Source organism: Stenella coeruleoalba (genome assembly GCF_951394435.1).
Source record: "Stenella coeruleoalba genome assembly, chromosome: 3".
Taxonomy (NCBI): Eukaryota; Metazoa; Chordata; class Mammalia; order Artiodactyla; family Delphinidae; genus Stenella; species Stenella coeruleoalba.
In genome coordinates, this window is record NC_137148.1 from 153,487,041 (window position 1) to 153,508,500 (window position 21,460).

Genomic DNA, 21,460 nt, shown 5'->3' on the forward strand with positions numbered 1-21,460 from the left:
TAATAACAGAAAAATAGACATCAGTACAAGGAGGATTGCTGGAGACTAAGGATAAATGATAATCCTAATAATGATAAATGGGTTAATACATTAAGAAGGTATAATAATTAAAAGTGTATATACACCTAATAAACAGAATTTCAAAAGACACAAAGCAAAAACTAACTGAATGAAAAGGAGAAATGGTCAAAGCCACAATCATAGTTGGACACTTTTTTTTTTTAACATCTTTATTGGAGTATAATTGCTTTACAATGGTGTGTTAATTTCTGCTTTATAACAAAGTAAATGAGCTATACATATACATATATCCCCATATCTCCTCCCTCTTAAATCTTCCTATCACCCTCCCTATGCCACCCCTCTAGGTGGTCACAAAGCACCAAGCTGATGTCCCTGTGCTATGTGGCTGCTTCCCAGTAGCTAGCTGTTTTACATTTGGTAGTGTATATAAGTCCATGCCACTCTCTCACTTCGTCCCAGCTTACCCTTCCCCCACCCTGTGTCCTCAAGTCCATTCTCTACGTCTGCGTCTTTATTCCTGTTCTGCCTCTAGGTTCTTCAGAAACATTTTGTGTTTTTTTTAGATTCCATATATATGTGTTAGCATATGCTATTTGTTTTTCTCTTTCTGACTTACTTCACTCTGTATGACAGACTCTAGGTCCATCCACCTCACTACAAATAACTCAATTTCGTTTCTTTTTATGGCTGAGTAATATTCCTTTGTATATATATGTATACATGTTCTTTATCAATTCATCTGTCGATGAACACTGAGGTTGCTTCCATGTCCTGGCTATTGTAAATAGAGCTGCAATGAACATTTTGCTACATGACTTTGAATTATGGTTTTCTCGTCTGAGAAAACGACCCAGTAGTGGGATTACTGGGCCGTATGGTAGTTCTATTTTTAGTTTTTTAAGGAACCTCCATACCGCTCTCCATAGTGGCTATATCAATTTACATTCCCACCAACAGTGCAAGAGGGTTCCCTTTTCTCCACACACTCTCCAGCATTTACTGTTTCTAGATTTTTTTTTTTTTTTTTTTGGTACGTGGGCCTCTCACTTTTGTGGCCTCTCCCGTTGCGGAGCACAGGCTCCGGACGCGCAGGCCCAGCGGCCACGGCTCACGGGCCCAGCCGCTCCGCGGCATGTGGGATCTTCCCGGGCCGGGGCACGAACCCGCATCCCCTGCATCGGCAGGCGGACTTTCAACCACTGCGCCACCAGGGAAGCCCCTGTTTCTAGATTTTTTGATGATAGCCATTCTGACTGGTGTGAGGTGATACCTCATTGTAGTTTTCATTTACATTTCTCTAATGATTGAGAAATGCATCCTTTAATGGGTTTGTTGAGCATCCTTTCACGGGTTTGTTGGCAATCTGTATATCTTCTTTGGAGAAATGTCTATTTATGTCTTCTGCACATTTTTGGATTCGGTTGTTTGTTTTCTGGATATTGAGCTGCATGAGCTGCTTGTAAATTTTGGAGATTAATCCTTTGTCAGTTGCTTCATTTGAAAATATTTTCTCCCATTCTGAGGGTGGTCTTTTTGTCTTGTTTATGGTTTCCTTTGCTGTGCAAAAGCTTTTAAGTTTCATTAGGTCCCATTTGTTTATTTTTGTTTTTATTTCCATTTCTCTAGGAGGTGGGTCAAAAAGAATCTTACTGTGATTTATGTCATAGAGTGTTCTGCATATGTTTCCCTCTAAGAGTTTTATAGTGTCTGGCCTTACATTTAGATCTTTAATCCATTTTAAGTTTATCTTTGTGTATGGTGTTAGGGAGTGTTCTAATTTCATTCTTTTACATGTAGCTCTTCAGTTTTCCCAACACCACTTATTGAAGAGGCTGTCTTTTCTCCACTGTATATTCTTGCCTCCTTTATTAAAAATAAGGTGACCATATGTGCGTGGGTTTATCTCTGGGCTTTCTGTCCTGTTCTGCTGATCTAGATTTCTGTTTTTGTGCCAGTACCATACTGTCTTGATTACGGTAGCTTTGTACTATATTCTGAAGTCTGGGAACCTGATTCCTCCAGCTCTGTTTTTCTTTCTCATGATTGCTTTGGCTATTTGGGGTATTTTGTGTTTCTATACAAATTGTGAAATTTTTTGTTCTAGTTCTGTGAAAAATGCTATTGGTAGTTTGATAGGGATTGCATTGAATCTGTAGATTGCTTTGGGTAGTATAGTCATTTTCACAATATTGATTCTTCCAATTCAAGAACATGGTATATCTCTCCATCTGTTTGTATCATCTTTAATTTCTTTCATCAGTGTCTTATACTTTTCTGCATACAGGTCTTTTGTCTCCTTAGGTAGGTTTATTCCTAGGTATTTTATTCTTTTTGTTGCAATGGTAAATGGGAGTGTTTGCTTAGTTTCTCCTCCAGATTTTTTTGTGGTTAGCGTATAGGAATGCAAGAGGTTTCTGTGCATTAATTTTGTATCCTGCTACTTTACCAAATTCATTGATTAGCTCTAGTAGTTTTGTGGTAGCATCTTTAGGATTCTCTATGTATAGTATCATGTCCTCTGCAAACAGTGACAGTTTTACTTCTTCTTTTCTGATTTGGATACATTTTATTTCTTTTTCTTCTCTGATCGCTGTGGCTAAAACTTCCAGAACTATGTTGAATAATAGTGGTTAGAGTGGGCAACCTTGTCTTGTTCCTGATCTTAGAGGAAATGGTTTCAGTTTTTCACCATTGAGAACGATATTGGCTGTGGGTTTGTGATATATGGCCTTTATGATATTGAGGTAGGTTCCCTCTATGCCTATTTTCTGGAGAGTTTTTATAATAAATGGGTGTTGAATTTTGTCGAAAGCTTTTTCTGCATCAATTGAGATGATCATATGATGTTCATAAATATCAATATTTTCTCCTTCAGTTTGTTAATATGCCTTATCACACTGATTAATTTGCGTATATTGAAGAATCCTTGCATTATTGGGATGAACCCCAGTTGTTCATGGTGTATGATCCTCTTAATGTGCTGTTGGATTCTGTTTGCTAGTATTAGGTTGAGGATTTTTGCATCTATGTTCGCCAGTGATATTGGCCGGCACTTTTCTTTCTTTGTGACATCTTTGTCTGGTTTTGGTATCAGGGTGATGGTGGTCTCATAGAATGAGTTTGGGAGTGTTCCTCCCTCTGCTATATTTTGGAAGAGTTTGAGAAGGATAGGTGTTAGCTCTTCTCTAAATGTTTGATAGAATTTGCCTTTGAAGCCATCTGGTCCTGGGCTTTTGTTTGTGGGAAGATTTTTAATCACAGTCTCAATTTCAGTGCTTGTGATTGGTCTGTTTATATTTTCTATCTCTTCCTGGTTCAGTCTAAGAAGGTTGTGCTTTTCTAAGAATTTGTCCATTTCTTCCAGGTTGTCCATTTTATTGGCATATAGTTGCTTGTAGTAATCTCTCATGATCTTTTGTATTTCTGCAGTGTCAGTTGTTACTTCACCTTTTCATTTCTAATTCTATTTATTTGAGGCTTCTCCCTTTTCTTCTTCTTTTTTTTTTTTATTTTTATTTTGCAGTATGCGGGCCTCTCACTGCTGTGGCCTCTCCCGTTGCGGAGCACAGGCTCCGGATGCGCAGGCCCAGCAGCCACGGCCCATGGGCCCAGCCGCTCCACGACATGCGGGATCCTCCTGGACCGGGGCATGAACCTGCGTCCCCTGCATCGGCAGGCAGAATCCCAACCACTGCGCCACCAGGGAAGCCCTCCCTTTTTTTCTTGATGAGTCTTGCTAATGGTTTATTGATTTTGTTTATCTTCTCAGAGAACCAGCTTTTAGTTTTATTTATCTCTGCTATCGTTTCCTTCATTCCCTTTTCATTTATTTATGATCTGATCTTTATGATTTCTTTCCTTCTGCTAACTTTGGGGGGTTTTTTTGTTCTTCTTTCTCTACTTGCTTTAGGTGTAAGGTTAGGTTGTTTATTTGAGATGTTTCTTGTTTGTTGAGGTAGGATTGTATTGCTATAAACTTCCCTCTTAAAACTCCTTTTGCTGCATCCCCTTGGTTTTGGGTCATCGTGTTTTCATTGTCATTTGTTTCTAGGTATTTTTTGATTTCCTCTTTGATTTCTTCAGTGATCTTTTGGTTATTTAGTAGTGTATTGTTTAGCCTCCATGGGTTTACATTTTTTACAAATTTTTTCCTGTAATTGATATCTAGTCTCATAGCATTGTGGTTGGAAAAGATACTTGATATGATTTCAATTTTCTTAACTTTACCAAGGCTTGATTTGTGAACTAATATATGACCTATCCTGGAGAATGTTCCATGAGCACTTGAGAAGAAAGTGTATTCTCTTGTTTTTGGATGGAATGTCCTATAAATATCAATTAAGTCCATCTTAAATATTGTTTAATCATTTAAAGCTGTGTTTCCTTATTTATTTTCATTTTGGATGATCTGTCCATTGTTTTGTTTTGTTTTGTTTTGTTTTTCAGTATGTGGGCCTCTCACTGTTGTGGCCTCTCCCATTGCTCCGGACGCGCAGGCTCAGCGGCCATGGCTCACGGGCCCAGCCACTCCGCAGCATGTGGGACCTTCCCGGACCGGGGCGTGAACCCGTGTCCCCTGCATCGCCAGGCGGACTCTCAACCACTGCGCCACCAGGGAAGCCCGATCTGTCCATTGTTGAAAGTGGGGTGTTAAAATCCCCTACTATGATTATGTTACTGTCGATTTCCCCTCTTATGGCTGTTAACATTAGCCTTATGTATTGAGGTGCTCCTATGTTGGGTGCATAAATATTGACAATTGTTATATCTTCTTCTTGGATTGATTCCTTGATCATTATGTAGTGTCCTTCTTTGTCTGTCGTAATAGTCTATTTTAGTGTCTATTTTGTCTGATACGAGAATTGCTACTCCAGCTTTTTTGATTTCCATTTGCATGGCATATATTTTTTCAGGACCTCACTTTCAGTCTGTATGTGTCCCTAGGTCTGAAGTGGGTCTCGTATAGACAGCATATATATGGGTCTTGTTTTTGTATCCATTTAGTCAGTCTGTGTCTTTTGGTTGGAGCATTTAATCCATTTACATTTAAGGTAATTATCGATATGTATATTCCTGTGACCATTGTCTTATTTGTTTTGGGTTTGTTATCGTAGGTCTTTTCCTTCTCCTTTGTTTCCTGCCTAGAGAAGTTCCTTTAGCATTCATTGTAGATCTGGTCTGGTGGTGCTGAATTCTCTTAGCTTTTGCTTGTCTGTAAAGGTTTTAATTTCTCCGTTGAATCTGAATGAGATCCTTGCTGGGTAGAGTAATCTTGGTTGTAGGTTTTTCCCTTTCATCACTTTAAATATGTCCTGCCACTCCCTTCTGGCTTGCAGAGTTTCTGCTGATAGATCAGCTGTTAACCTTATGGGGATTCCCTTGTATGTTGTTTGTTGTTATTCCCTTGCTGCTTTTAATATTTTTTCTTTGTATTTAATTTTTGATAGTTTGATTAGTGTGTCTTGGCATATTTCTCCTTGGATTTTTCCTATATTGGACTCTCTGCTCTTCCTGGACTTGATTGACTCCTTTCTCATATTAGGGAAGTTTTCAACTATAATGTCTTGAAATATTTTCTCAGTCCCTTTCTTTTGCTCTTCTTCTGGGACCCTTATAATTCAAATATTGGTGTGTTTAATGTTGTCTCAGAGGTCTCTGAGACTGTCCTCAATTCTTTTCATTCTTTTTTCTTTATTCTGCTCTGTAGTAGTTATTTCCACTATTTTATCTTCCAGGTCACTTATCCGTTCTTCTGCCTCAGTTATTCTGCTATTGATTCCTTTTAGAGAATTTTTAATTTCATTTATTGTGGTCTGGTGGGTTTTTACCTTGCTCCTTCATCTGCTGTGTGTCTCTGTCTTCTCATTTTGCTTAACTTACTGTGTTTGGGGGTCTCCTTTTCGCAGGCTTCAGGTTTGTAGTTCCTGTTGTTTTTGGTTACTGCCCCCAGTGGCTAAGGTTGGTTCAGTGGGTTATGTAAGCTTCCTGGTGGCGGGGACTTGTGCCTGTGTTCTGGTGCATGAGGCTGGATCTTGTCTTTCTGGTGGGCAAGACCATGTCTGGTGATGTGTTTTGGGGTCTGTGACCTTGTTATGATTTTAGGCAGCCTCTCTGCTAATGGGTGGGGTTCTGTTCCTGTCTTGCTAGTTGTTTGTCATACGGTGTCCAGCACTGTAGCCCTCTGGTCATTGAGTGGAGCTGGGTCTTAGTGTTTAGATGGAGATCTCTGGGAGAGCTTTTGCCATTTGATATTACGTGAAGCCAGGAGGTCTCTGGTGGACCAATGTCCTGAACTCGGCTCTCCCACCTCAGAGGCACAGGCCTGACACCCAGCTGAAGCACCAAGACTCCGTCAGCCACATGGCTCAGAAAAAAAGGAGAAAGAAAGAGAGAGAGAGAGAGAGATAAAATAAAATAAAGTTATTGAAATAAAAAATAAGTATTAAAAATAAAAATATTAAAAAGTAATAAAAAAAGAAAGAAATAAAGAAGAGAGCAGCCAAACCAAAAAACAAATCCACCAATGACAACAAGCACTAAAAACTATACTAAAAAAAAAAAAGAAAACCGACAGACAGAACCCTAGGACAAATGGTAAAAGCAAATCTATACAGACAAAATCACACAAAGAAGCATACACATACACACTCATGAAAAGAGAAAAAAAAAATATATATATATATATATACATATATATAAAAAGGAAGAGAGCAACCAAACCAATAAACAAATCTACTAATGATAATAAACTCTAAATACTAAACTAAGATAAACATAAAACCAGAAACAAATTAGATGCAGAAAGCAAACCCTGAGTCTACAGTTGCTTCCAAAGTCCACCACCTCAATTTTGGGTGATCCGTTGTCTATTCAGGTAGTCCAGAGATGCAGGGTACATCATGTTGATTGTGGAGATTTAATACCCTGCTCCTGAGGCTGCTGGGAGAGATTTCCCTTTCTCTTCTTTGTTCGAACAGCTGCTGGGGTTCAGCTTTGGAACTGGCCCCACCTCTGCGTATAGGTCGCCTGAGGGCATCTGTTCCCACCCAGACAGGATAAAGGAGCAGCTGATTAGGGGCCTCTGGCTCACTCAGTCCCGGGGGAGGGAGGGGTACTGAATGCGGGGCGAGCCTGTGGCGGCAGAGGTTGGCATGATGTTGCAACAGCCTGAGGCTTGCCGTGTGTTCTCCCGGGGAAGTTGTCCCTGGATCACAGGACCCTGGCAGTGGCGGGTTGCACAGGCTCCCTGCAGGGGAGGTGTGGATAATGACCTGTGCTTGCACACAGGCTTCTTGGTGGCTGCAGTAGCCACCTTAGCATTTCATAACCATCTCTGGTGTCCACCCTGATAGCCGCAGCTCGCGCCTATCTCTGGAACTTGTTTAGGTGGTGCTCTGAATCCCCTCTCCTCGTGCACCCTGAAACAATGGTCTCTTGCCTCTTAGGCAGTTCCAGACTTTTTCCCAGACTCCCTCCCTGCTAGCTGTGGCACACTAGACCCCTTCAGCCTGTGTTCATGCAGCCAACCCCAGTCCTCTCCCTGGGATCTGACCTCCTATGCCGGAGCCTCTGCTCCCAGTCCCACCCGTCCTGGCAGGTGAGCAGACAAGCCTCTCAGGCTGGTGAGTGCTGGTCGGCAGTGATCCTCCGTGCGGAAATCTCTCCACTTTGCCCTCTGCACCCCTGTTGCTGCGCTCTCTTCTGGCTCCGAAGCTCCCCCACCCACCCACCCCCCATCTCCACCAGTGAGGGGGCTTCCTAGTATGTGGAAACTTTTCCTCCTTCACAGCTCCCTCCCAGAGGTGCAGGTCCCGTCCCTATTCTTTTGTCTCTGTTTTTTCTTTTTTCTTTTGCCCTACCCAGGTACGTGGGGAGTTTCTTGCCTCTTGGGAGGTCTGAGGTCTTCTGCTAGCGTTCAGTAGGTGTTCTGTATGAGTTGTTCCATATCTAGATGTATTTCTGATGTATTTATGGGGAGGAAGATGAGCTCCACATCTTACTCCTCCGCCATCTTGAAGGTCTCTCCCCTGGACACTTTAATACACTTCTGTCAGTACTTGATAGCACAACTGCATCCCCTCAAAGGTGAAGAAAATCAAAGATCCAAAAGCTACTATCAGCAGCCATGACCTAATTGGCATTTATATCCAACAACTGCAGAATGCACATTTTTTTCAAGTGTACAAGGAACATTCAGCAAGTAGGCCATGTGTTAGGACATAAAATAAGTCTCAGTGTATTTCAAAAGATTGAAATCTTACAGGGTTTGTTTTCTGACTATGGTGAAGGTAAGCTTGAACTACATGATAATAAAGTGACTGTGTATTAAAAATTGTGGGATGGGGCTTCTCTGGTGGCGCAGTGGTTGAGAGTCCGCCTGCCGATGCAGGGGACACGGGTTCGTGCCCCGGTCTGGGAAGATCCCACATACCGCGGAGCGACTGGGCCCGTGAGCCATGGCCACTGAGCCTGCACGTCCGGAGCCTGTGCTCTGCAACGGGAGAGGCCACAACAGTGAGAGACTTGCATACCGCAAAAAAAAAAAAAAAAAAAAAATGTGGGATGAAGCTAAAGCAGTACTTACGGGGAAATTTTTAGCTTTAAATGCTAATGTTAGAAAAGAAAGATTTTGAAAATCAAGGTATCAGCTTCCACATTAAGAAGCTAGAAAAAGAAGGGCAAATTAAATCCACAGTAAATAGAAGGAAGGAAATAATAATGATAACAATAGAAATAAAGGGAATGGATGAAAAATCTGGTCCTTTGGAAAGATCAGTCAAATTGATAAACTTCTAGCTAGGCTGTTCAGGGGAGAAAATGCAAAGGATACAAATTACCAATACTGGGAATAAAAAAAGAAAATTGGGGATAAATCTATACAGAATATAGAATTAGAAAGATAATAAAGGACTGTTGTGAACAACTTTATGCTAATAATTTTAATAACAAAATCCATAAGTCACAGAACTAACACAAGAAGTAGAAAATGTAAATAGCCTTATGTCTACTAAATTTTAACTACAAAGCAAATTTCAGGCCCAGATAGCTTCACTGGTGATTTCTATAAACATTGAAGAAAGATATGGTACCAATCCAACACAACCTAAATAGAGGGGGTGGGAATAGCTCCCAATCATTTTATGAGGCCAATTTTATTCTGATAGCAAAACCAGTAAAAGAAATTACAAGAATAGAAAACTGTAAACTAATATCCCTCATAAATATGCAAAAATTCTTAACAAAATATTGATATATTAAAACAATATAGAAAAAAATAATACATCATAACCAGTGGAGTTTTCCGTAGGATTAATTTAACATTAGAAAATCAATTAATATAATTTTTGATATTAATAGTACAAAGGAAAATCATAAAATATCTCAACAGGTGCAGAAAAATCATTTGACTAAATTTAACAACCATTTCCAATTAAAACTCTCAGAAAACGGGACTTCCCTGGTGGTCCAGTGGGTAAAACTCCATGCTCCCAATGCAGGGGGCCCGGGTTCGATCCCTGGTCAGGGAACTAGATCCCACATGCATGCTGCAACTAAGAAGCCACAACTAAACATGCCACAACAAAGATCCTGTGTGTTGCAACTAAGACCCAGTGCAGCCTAAATAAATAAATAAATAAATTTTTTTAAACTCTGAGAAAACAATGAGAAGAAGGGAACTTTCTCAACATGATATGGGGCATCTATGAAGACAACACAGCTAACGTTATACTTAATGATGAAAGTCTCAGATGTCTGCTTTCAGCACTTCTGCTGAGAATTATACTAGATGCTTTAGCCATTGTAATAGTTAAGAAAAAGAAATAAAAGGCATGCAGATTGAAAAGGAAGAAGTAAAACTCCTCTATTTGCAGACATGATTTCTTATATGGAAAACACTAAGGAATCTACAAAAAAAGTTACCTGAACTAGTAAGTGAATTTAGCAAGGTCAGAGGATACAGGGATAATATACATACATAAATCAACAGCATTTCTATATACTAGCAATGAATAATTGGAAAATGACAAAAAATTATTTCCATTTTCAATATCATTTAAAAACATCAAATTCTTTGGGATAAACCTTTTTGGTTTGTACAGATGAATTGGGGATATAAGGGAGAAAACTAATAATTTAACTTGGGACAAGAAGTGATCTGGAAGAATTTTCGCACACAGTGATATCTGTGCTGAGTCTTGAAAGACAAGAAACTTCCAAACAATCAAAGGGATAATAATCACTCCAGACAAAAGAAAGAACATAAGCAAACATAAAGATAGAAATACTTGAGAAAGCATGGCACATTTGGGGATCTGAAGTAGTTCTGTGTGATTTGCGCACACGAGGAGGAGAGTAATCACGAAGAGGCTGAATTATGAAGGGCTTTATGAGTCTTTACTAAAGCATTTGCCCTTTATCCTGTAGCTCATATGGTGGGTTTTAAGTGAGAGAGACATGGTAATGTTGCATTTTAGGAGTTGGTGATGGAATAGGAGTTGAATTCAGACCTTTGCAGCTATTTATGTTGAGTTCAGCTAGCAGTAGAGAGGCAGTGATACTATATGGCTGCTTCTTAGGAATGAGGCATCAGGTTTCACCAAGCAATCCCTATTCCAAGATGAGGTGCATTCCAGCTTCTCACTTGACCCACCCAGGATCCTGTGTCCTGCTTTGGTGCCGTTGACAGTGGTGACCATCACATCTATTAAAAGAAATAGCACGGTAGCTGTAGTAGCAGCAAGATCATTGCTAGCCCAGCAATTAGTACCCGACATAGCAGTGGCAATGGTACCCAACCAAGTGAGGAGACACCTGGAAGGCAGAGCAATATTTTTCCTGGGTCATGACACAGAAGTTGTTTACAGTACCTCTGGCTGGCATCATCAGGCTTTGTGAACTGCCTAATCATTTTGCCAAGGAATGGGGGTGAATATAGGAGGTTTTTTGTAATTAATTTAGGCTCACACTTAGAATGGTTAGTTTTATAACCCTTAGTGTATTATTCTCCATATCTGACTATAGGCTGACTATACATTGAATGAAGTTGTACATTCCTAGGCCCTAACAGGGAAAGAAGGAAACAGGCCTGGGTTTGAATGTCTGTCTCTGCTACATAACTGTATAATCCGTAGGTAAATAACCTAACCCCTCTGAACTCTAGTTTCCCCATCTGTATAATGGAGATGATAATGCCTTCCTGACAGGGTCATTGTGAAAATTAAAGATGTGTGAAAGCACTCAACACATTCTTAGCACAAAGTAGATTCTCGTATTAGTTTCCCTTCTTTAGCTTCTGTTGTAGGTTATCCTGTGTATTTGCTTTTCCAAACAAAGTTTGCTTTTTACTTTGACTTAAGGTTGAAATCTTCTCTACTACTCCCCTGTCCACCTTGGATCATAATACATTTCCCCCTGTGTCCTCTGTTATGTGCTTGTGGCATTTGGATAATTTAAGAAGGTATAGAAATTGGCAGCTTTGACAGAGGAAAATTTTGGCCAAAAGAAATAAACTAACACTTACGTTATATAAGATATATAGGGGCTTCCCTGGTGGCGCAGTGGTTGAGAGTCCGCCTGCTGATGCAGGGGACACAGGTTCGTGCCCCAGTCCGGGAAGATCCCACATGCCACGGAGCGGCTGGGCCCGTGAGCCATGGCCGCTGAGCCTGCGCGTCCGGAGCCTGTGCTCTGCAACGGGAGAGGCCACAACAGTGAGAGGCCCGCATACCGCAAAAAAAAAAAAAAGATATATAAATTGTCAGTGAAGTGAAAAAGTAAAATAGTTTTATCATTAAAAGCTAAGCTTTAAGTCCTCTTAGATAAAGCTAAGACCCCTACTTGACCTCTTATCTTCTCACAATCCTTCAACAGGACTTCATTGACTTAACTAGAGAAACCAGACCAAGGGCAAAGGATCGCAATGGACTCTGTGTGATTGACCTAACAGGATCTGAGGAAGAAAATAGACCTATTGCCACTCTTGACTTGACTCTAGAACCCGTTGCTCCTTCCCAGAAAGAGCCAGCCAGTCTTCAAGCATGTGCCAGCCTCTCCAGCAAAGAGGTGATGGAAGGGCGGGTAGACAGAAGCTCTCGGCCTGCAGCACGGAGAATCATTAACAGTGATCCTGTGGATTTGGACCTTTTGGAAGAAACTGCATTTGAAGGTCCCCAGCCCCCTGTGTCCATCAGTGGGGGCTCTGTTTATCCAGGAGAGCCAAATTGTAGCTCAGCCATATTCAAAGGTGACCTCGGCTTCTTGGCAAGCCTACAGCTATCTTCAGATATTCACTCCCTCCCTGCAACAAGCAATAATGGTAGCCGTAGCAATCAAAGGGCACCCTTGCCATGCCCACAGCAAGATGTGCCTTGCCCTCCACAAGCCTTGCCATGCCCACTGAGAGCCTTGCCATGCCCACTGCGAGCCTCACCATGTCCACCACGAGCCTCCTCATGCCCACCACGAGCCTTGTCATGCCCATCACAAACCATGCAGTGCCAACTACAAACTTTGCCTCCCCCACCTCAAGAAGGGCCATGCCCTCCTCAAGATGTGCCATGCCCTCAGAATGTGGCATGCGCTCAGCAGAATATGCCAAGTCCACCTCAAGACTCATCATGGCAACTTCAACACTCACAAAGCCCACCTCAAGACTCACTGGGCCTACCTCAAGATGTACCAGGCCCACCTCAAAACATAACGTATCCACAAGATGTGGCACACCTGAAAGACATGCCACAGTCACCAGGAGATATGCTACAATCATCAGGAGACATGCCACAATCATCAGGAGACATGCCCCAGTCACTAAGAGATGTGCCACAGTCACCAGCTGATGTCCTACAGTCACCAGCAGATGTGTCACAGTCACCAGCCAATGTACCACAGTCACCAAGAGACACGCCACCGTCACCAGGAAGTGTACCACATTCACCTGGAGAAATCCCACACTTATCAGGAGATGTGCTACATTCACCTGGGGACATGTCATGCTTGCCAGAAGACATGCCACACACACTTAGAGACTTGCCTCATTTACCAAAACTCAGGCCTGACTCTCCGCAAAATGATGTACAGAACTATGACACCCCTATGGATGTCTCAGCTCCATCCTCTCCAAGCTGCTCTCCCAACCCACAGTCTGAAACTTCCTTAGAGAAAGTTCCTTGGCTCTCTGTCACAGAAACTCCAGCCAGAAAAGAGATATCACTGTCAGAGCCTGTCAACCCCAGATCTGCCCAGGTGCAAGCACGAACACCACAAGGTGGGTTGTACAACAGACCATGCCTGCATAGACTGAAGTACTTCTTACGACCTCCGGTGCATCACCTCTTCTTCCAGACACTAATACCAGATAAAGACACAAGAGAGGTGAGATAACATGTCTTCCCCTGGGGATCAGGTGTCCTTTGTATAGGCCTAGCATGACGTTAGTATGCTACAAGGAGTCCATGCATGAGAGGACAGGCCCAGCTGAGTTAAGACATTTTTATCTTTCTCCCACTGTGGAACCATTCAGTGTAGAATCAGATCTGGGTACAAATTCAGCCCCACACTTAAAATCTGGCACTGAAGAAGTCACTTCACCTATCTATAAAATGGAGATAAGAACATACTTCACAGTATCATTAAAGGAGATAATATGTAAAGTGCCTGTTGGAGTGTCTGGCTCATCATAGGCCTTCATCAAATACTTCTCAATTCCTCTGCCTTTCCTTCCTCAATTCCTGATGCCCTCATTACAGCTTCCATATTACAGAGATAATAATACTCATGACACTTTGGTACCTTCAAAATTGTTACTCTCTAACTTGGGGGAAGGAAATTCAATTTTAAGATTTTTTTTATTGAAGTTGATTTACAATATTGTTTTAGTTTCAGGTATACAGCAAAGTGATTCAGTTATATATTTGTTCAGATTATTTTCCATTACACATCATTACAAGATACAGAATATTGTTCCCTGTGCTAGACAATAGATCCTTGTTGCTGATCTATTTTATGTATAGCAGTTTGTGTCTGTTAATCCCATACTTCTAACTTGTCCTTCCCCACCTCCCTTTCCCCTTTGGTACCCATAAGTTTGTTTTCTATATCTGCAAGTCTGTTTCTGTTTTGTAGATAGATTCATTGGTATTATTTTTTTGGATTCCACATATAAGTGATATTATATAATATCTGTCTTTCTCTGTCTGACTTACTTCACTTAGTATGATATTCTCTAGGTCCATCCATGTTGCTGCAAATGGCATTATTTCATTCTTTTTTATGGCCGAGTAATATTCCACTGTGTGTGTGTTTGTGTGTGTGTGTACCACATCTTCTTAAACCAATCATCTGTTGATGGGCACTTGGGTTGTTTCCATGTCTTGGCTATTGTACATAGTGCTACTATGAACATTGGAGTGCCTGTATCTTTTTAAATTAGAGTTTTCGTCTTTTTCCAGATATATGCCCAGGAGTGGGATTGCTGGACATATGGTAGCTCTATTTTTAGTTTTTTGAGGAACCTCCATACTGTTTTCCATAGTGGCAGCACCAGTTTACATTCCTACCAACAGTGTAGGAGGGTTCCCTTTTCTCAACACCCTCTCCAGCTCAATTTTAAGACTTTAACGGAAATGCTACTTCCCATTAGTCTTCATTGATCTGTAAGAACTAAACTAGATGTGTAAGAAAAAAAAATTGTGGCTAAGTCCCATAACATGAAGCTTTTTTTCATTATACCTAACCACATTCCCAACATGAAGAAGACTGGCTTGAAGTTGTTCAAGAATTCAAAAGGTGCTTCTCCTGTTGGAGCAATCCGTAATCCAGCTTAGTGGGTGTCAGGCATTCACATTGATTTGCCCTTAGAGAGTGAATTTTTTTCTCTCGTTTTAATTGTTCTACCTTCTAGTAGGCTTTATGTTTCCTCCTTCTGAATGACTTTCCCCAACACTAGCTTGTTCTCTTTTTTCCTATGAGTTTGCCTCTGATTGGCGATACATCATTCCATTATTGAGCACCTGGAGGACTTGAGAAAGTTTTTTACCTAGTCAAGGCTGTAGTCCTTTGTAGGTGCTACACAACCAAAGAAGCCATCAGTAGATACAGGTCCACCTTATGTGTACACATAGCTCAGATTACAAGGTGGCAATTAGGCTACACAGAGTGGCTTTTTCTTCTTCATCTTTATTTCTTAACTTCTCAAAGAATCTCAGCCATCTAGAATACATCTGTAAATATTTTCTGTCTCTTTTGATTACTTTTGGGCTTTTTATAAGTACTTCTTCACTAAGTCATTCTCCCCCCAGAACTTGTTTTTAGTGTGATGCACTTTATTTTCTATTCTATTCTAATTCATTGGGGGTTTTGGTCAGTACATTATTTTTTTTATTGAAGTATAGTTGATTTACAGTATTATATTAGTAATGGGCAAAGGATTTGAATAGACATTTCTCAAAAGATTTTCTGTATCATTAGTCATTAGGGAACTGCAAATCAGAATCACAATGGGATACCACTTTGTATCGACTAGGATGGCTATAATAATACTTATTATAGCCATTTATAGCCAATAAATATAATATATTTATTATATTAAATATATATTTAATAATATATAACTATTATTAAAATATAGTTGATTTACAATATTATGTTAGTTTCAGGTAAACAACAAAGTGATTCTGTTATTTTTTTCAGGTTACATTCCATTATAGGTTTTTACAGGATATTGAATATAATTCCCTGTGCTATACAGTAAATTCTTCCAAGAACTTCTTAACCAGTGTCCATGCTGCCGCTAACCAGCCATTAGCCTTAACTCCTCTGAGTTATCAGTGAGATCAGGGGTTACCCTCAGGTGGCCTGAGACATAAGAAAGCTAACTGCCCTCTCCCCAGAAGGGCAATTCCAGCCATCACTGTTTTTCTGTTATACATAAACTATCAAACTTTGTTTGGCTTATGTTTTAAAATTAATACTTATTCTCAGATTTTAAAAATAATGCTTGCTTAAGAAATAATTACCCATGATGCTATCAGTCAGCATTTATTAATGTTAATAATTGGGTGTATTTCCTTCCTGGTTGCCTTTTTATGTGTAGACACTTTAAATTTTTTAATAATTGGGGGTTTTAACAATAATATATTTATTATTGTTGGTTTTGTTGTTTATAGAGAGTTTGAGTTTAGATGGTAGCTGTGGAGTTATACCGCTGTATGAAACCAGCTTCTGCCATCTATTGCATGACAAATTCTCACTCTAAATCTCAGTTTCCTTATCTATAAAATAGGAATAATAATAACATATATTTCTTACAGTTGTTGAGAGAATTAAGTGAGGATAAGTTGAATGTTAAACTTATAATTATTGTTGTTATTATATCAGACTTTTTAATGTTTGTTTTTCTTTTGATGATGTGTCTATTACAGAAAAATTGAAAACTACAAAAGAACATATAGAGGAAAAATCATCCATCATTTCACCACCCAGATAATAGAAAACCACTTTTCATACATTCTCTTTCATTCTTTATATACATACTGTTTGGGGGTTGGGGGGGGGCGGTGAAGCAACTTAATATTTACTGTTGACTCAAAAAAGACCAACAAAATGGAATTCTTCTTCTAACAATAAAAGATATTTAAAGCATCTTTATTCATCTCTTTGTTTCAGTATCTGATATAGTATCATAGCTACCCCTAAATATCTTATCACCCTTATTCCAAAATCAACTTAGGCTAGCTCTTAAATCTTTTGTACTTTCCTTTCTAATGCTATATTTTAACACAGATGAAATCATGTTACATGTAGAACTTTGTATTCTTATTTGTTAACTTAATATAAGTATTTTACCATGTCATTAGAAGTTTTTTAGATAAGGCTTTCCAGTCTCAGTTTTTTAAATTATGAATATTTAAAATGCATGGAAAACTTCTCTGTCTTCAACTTGTTCCAGAACCTCTAGCTTTTATGTCTATAGAAACCCATCCTAATTTATTTCTTTTTATCTCTGCAGAACAAGGGTCAAAAATTAGAACCTATCCCTCATCGAAGACTAAGGATGGTAGCAAACACCATTGAAGAAAACTTTCCCCTGGGGACTGTGCAGTTTTTGATGGACTTTGTGTCACCCCAGCATTACCCACCCAGAGAAATTGTGGCTCACATCATCCAGAAAATCCTGCTCAGTGGCTCTGAGACTGTGGATGTTCTAAAGGAGGCCTACATGCTTCTCATGAAAATTCAACAGTATGAACCTTAGCTTTTGGCGAATCTTCTGGGGAACCTGGACTCAGGGCACAACTTTCTCTTGCCTAAGATTTATTCATCTAACCATCTAACCATTAGGGTGACTTAGTATATTAGTATTATTTGTATTGCAAGTGACAGGAAACTCAATCCAAACTGGCTTTAACAGCTGGTAAAAGAGAATTTAATGACTCGTGTTACTAGAAACCTAGGAATAAGATGTGACTTAATTCAGTTCAGAAATGGTTACCAGGATCCATTTTTCAGCTCTACGTTGCTGTTTCTAGGCTTCACATGGTAACCTTCTCAGCCTCTAGCTTTTACAACATTCTTAGTACAAGAGAGGGTCCACTTCCTTTATAATCATACAGAGTTCTGAAATTGAGTCTTATAGGTTTTAATTGGCATAACATAAGACCTGAGTCCATCTTTGAGCCAATCATTGTGAACCGAGGAATAGAATATCAAGATTGACATGCTTTGCAGACTTCATCCCAGGGTCCTAGTGGGTAAAGCCAGTGGGCTAAGAATAATTTCTTAGATTTAAGATCTAAGAATAATTTCTTCAAGGCAAAATTGGGGTACTAATGCTTCCCAAAAGACAGGTGGATACTGGGTAGCCAAAGAAAATGAACTTCCACTACCCTCAGATGACATGGTATTGTATCAAAGCATGGGCAAGAGCACTGAGGATAAGAGGAGGCTTCTTGCTTCTATCATCTTCGAGATCCCATCCCTTCTTCCACTAAACTCTCCAGAATTCTAATTGATGTCACTTTACTTTCAGGCTACATCCAGCTAATGCCAAGACAGTGGAGTGGGACTGGAAGCTGCTCACTTATGTCATGGAGGAAGAGGTAACATAGCAATTGCAAGCAAAAATCTTTTGCAGAGGAGGTTTTTTGTTTGTTTTTTTTTTTGCGGTATGCGGGCCTCTCACTGTTGTGGCCTCTCCTGTTGCGGAGCACAGGCTCCGGACGCGCAGGCTCAGTGGCCGTGGCTCACGGGCCCAGCCACTCCACGGCATGTAGGATCTTCCCAGACCGGGGCACGAACCCGTGTCCCCTGCATCGGCAGGCAGACTCTCAACCACTGCGCCACCAGGGAAGCCCTGCAGAGGAAGTTTTAACTAGAAATAAAAGTGACTGTAAATCTGGTAGTAACGTCTTTGCCATTATTCCTTTCTTTTACTCCCCCCAATCCCGACCAAAACATTCCTATTGAAATGGTATGTGCTGTCTTCCAATTCAAGATTGAATACATTCACTTATCCCTCTCCTTTTTCAGATTCCATTTAAAATAACAGTAAATGAATAGAGAAATATATAAACCTATGGCACTGAAAATAAGGGGAAAGACAATAGATTTGAATGAAGATTGGAAGAGCTAAAGGAAATATAAGAGTGATGACTGATGAAGCTAGGCTGAGAAAGCTACAGGCTAGAATACATGAGGAAGGGCTGTAGCCAAAGAGGGAGGAAATCTGCCCTTTAGAGCAGAGAATTTTTGGACTCAGAAACACAATATATAAGAAGGTTGAAGTAGGATATGAGCTGTAAGTCTGTTGAAAGCTTGTAGATGGAACTGATAATCTCTGTTTTTGAGTACAGAAAGCTCAGTTGCCAGGTTACCTACCTTTCAGGCAAAAAATCAGAGGATTCATTGTCTAAAAGAAATCGAATGAACCATCTGTCATAAATGAAGGCAGCTAGTGTAGAGTTGGTGCTCCAGAAAAAAAGTCTGCATTCTGACCTTTAGGGATCCCTAAATTTAATTGCCAGCTTTCTGTCTGCTAACCCAAAAGCACTTGGATGGAACAAATTATTGTCAACTTAGAACTCTATACTCAGCCAAACTATTAGTCAACTGTGAGGGTAGAATAAAGACATTTCCAGACATGTACAAACTTGACAAAATATCCACACACCCCATTTCATAGGTTACTTGAAGATATGCATACAAAGAATAGGGGAACAATCAAAAAAGGGGGAGACACAGGATCCAGTATCACTAGATCTAATCCAGAAGAGTAAGGAAGAGAAGTCCTGAGATTACTGCAAATAGTAGACCTAGAGGGCAATCACTCCAGATTGGAGCAAAAAAATACAGGGCTTTAAGGAAGCATGATCTGGGAAACACCACCAAGAGGGTAGACGAGGAAGCTCCAGGCCCTTATTCCCCAATGGAGATACCAAGTTAACAACAATATATGGACCAGAATACCTTTGTGAAAACTCTAGAGACCAGTTGAGAAGTTGTAGTACTCAGGCCAATGCATAACCAAGAAGGTACTCCATTGAAAGGAGTAGGAAAGTTTGTGGTGTTTTGTGTGTCCATGCCCCTCCCTCTACCTAGCATAGCACAGTGCAACTAGGAGGAAATCTCCCATACCTTGGCTCCTCCCTTGGGATGGAAACAGAAGAGTGGACGTTGAGTCCAGTGTTCTGGCTTGTTAGGAGAATAGTTTCTGTCTTACCTGACTCAGAGCACTGTTGAGAACAGTGGCTTAGTTTTCTGGCTGAAAAGAAATGTGAGCACTGCAGCATTTTAGAGCTGCAGAGAGTATGCAGTTCCACAAACAGGTACTGGGGGAGCAAGAGACCGTGGGCTTTCAAGAAGAAGTAGGGGCAAGCCACTTGGGAAATTAAGGCAGATAAAAGCACACACACAAGCTCAGAGAAAACACATCTCCAGTAAAGGTCTGAGAGGTCTCAGGACCTTTAGCCAAGCTGATTGGTGAAGGTCTTGCCATGCATGAACTCAATGGATAAAGACTGGGAAAGGTGTTTTTTTCGAATGTTTAAATCTCAAAAGAAGATTACAAAGCATACAAAGAGGCAGGGAAATGTGGCCCAATCAAAAGAATGAAATAAAGCTCCAGAAACTAACCCTAAAGAAACACAAATCTCTCAACAAACACAACAAACACAAATCTCACAAACATACTGACAAAAAAATTTTTTTAACTATTTTAAAGATGCTCAAGGAGCTAAAAAAGAACACAGACAACAAAATGAAGCAAGAAAATAATGCATGAACAAAATGAGAATATTAAATTTTAAAAAACTGTAGAAAATAATCAAACATATCCTGGAGCTGAAAAATACAGTTACTGAATTGAAAACTTCACTAGAGGAGTTCAACAACAGTCTTGGTCAGGCAGGAGAAAAAAATCAGTGAACATGAAGAAAGGTCATTTGAAATCACTGAGACAGAGGAGCAAAAAGAAAAGAGAATAAAGAAAATTGATGAGCACCTAAGGGACTATGGGACACCATTAAATGGACCATATACACATTAGAGAAGTCCCATAAACGGAAGAGAGAAAGGGGCAAAGAGCTTATTTGAAGAAATAATAACCAAAAACTTTCCAAGTCTGAGGAAAGAAGTGGGCATACAAATTCAAGAAAGCTCCAGTGAGAATAAACCAGAGAGACCCCACACCAAGACACATTATAATCAAACTGTCAAAGGTCAAAGACTTTTTCTTGAAAGCAGCAAGAAAAAAGTGAATTATCACATACAAGTGAGTTTGTATAAGACTCTCAGCAGATTCTCAGCGAAACCTTGCAGGTCAGAAGGCAATGGGATGATGTATTCAAAGTTCTAAAAGAAAAGAACTGTCAACCAAGAATACTATATCTGGCAAAACTTTCCTTTAAAAATGAGGGTGAGCAGCAGGAGAGAAGTGACACATCAATACAAGATCCTCAATAAGATTATCAGAGATTTCTCATTAGAAACTGGAGGCCAGAAGTTAGTGGGGCGATATATTCAAAGTGCTAAAGAATAAAAGTCAACCAAGATTCCTGTATCCAGCAAAACTGTCCTTCAAAAATGAGGGAGAGGGCTTCCCTGGTGGCGCAGTGGTTGAGAGTCAGCCTGCCGATGCAGGGAACACGGGTTCGCGCCCCAGTCTGGGAAGATCCCACATGCCGCGGAGCGGCTGGTCCCGTGAGCCATGGCTACTGAGCCTGCGCGTCCAGAGCCTGTGCTCCGCAATGGGAGAGGCCACAACAGTGAGAGGCCCGCGTACCGCAAAAAAAAAAAAAAAAAAATGAGGGAGAAACTACTGGGCATATACCCTGACAAAACCATAATTCAAAAAGAGTCATGTACCACAATGTTAATTGCAGGTCTATTTACAATAGCCAGGACGTGGAAGCAACCTAAGTGTCCATCGACGGATGCATGGTTA

At 40.3% G+C, this 21,460-nt stretch overlaps 1 protein-coding gene across 3 annotated transcripts in view; it reads left to right on the plus strand.

Annotated features, from left to right (window-relative positions):
* Nucleotides 1-21,460, plus strand: part of SIMC1 (SUMO interacting motifs containing 1) — a 97,794-nt gene that overhangs the window by 40,176 nt on the left and 36,158 nt on the right. For 2 of the 3 annotated variants that reach the window (XM_079916863.1, XM_079916861.1), the window contains 3 exons: nt 11,896-13,395; nt 17,030-17,262; nt 18,050-18,119. In XM_079916863.1, coding sequence (XP_079772989.1) covers nt 11,896-13,395; nt 17,030-17,262; nt 18,050-18,119 — 1,803 coding nt within the window. The remainder of the gene's footprint in view (nt 1-11,895; nt 13,396-17,029; nt 17,263-18,049; nt 18,120-21,460) is intronic. The other variant, XM_079916862.1, reaches the window with a different exon arrangement.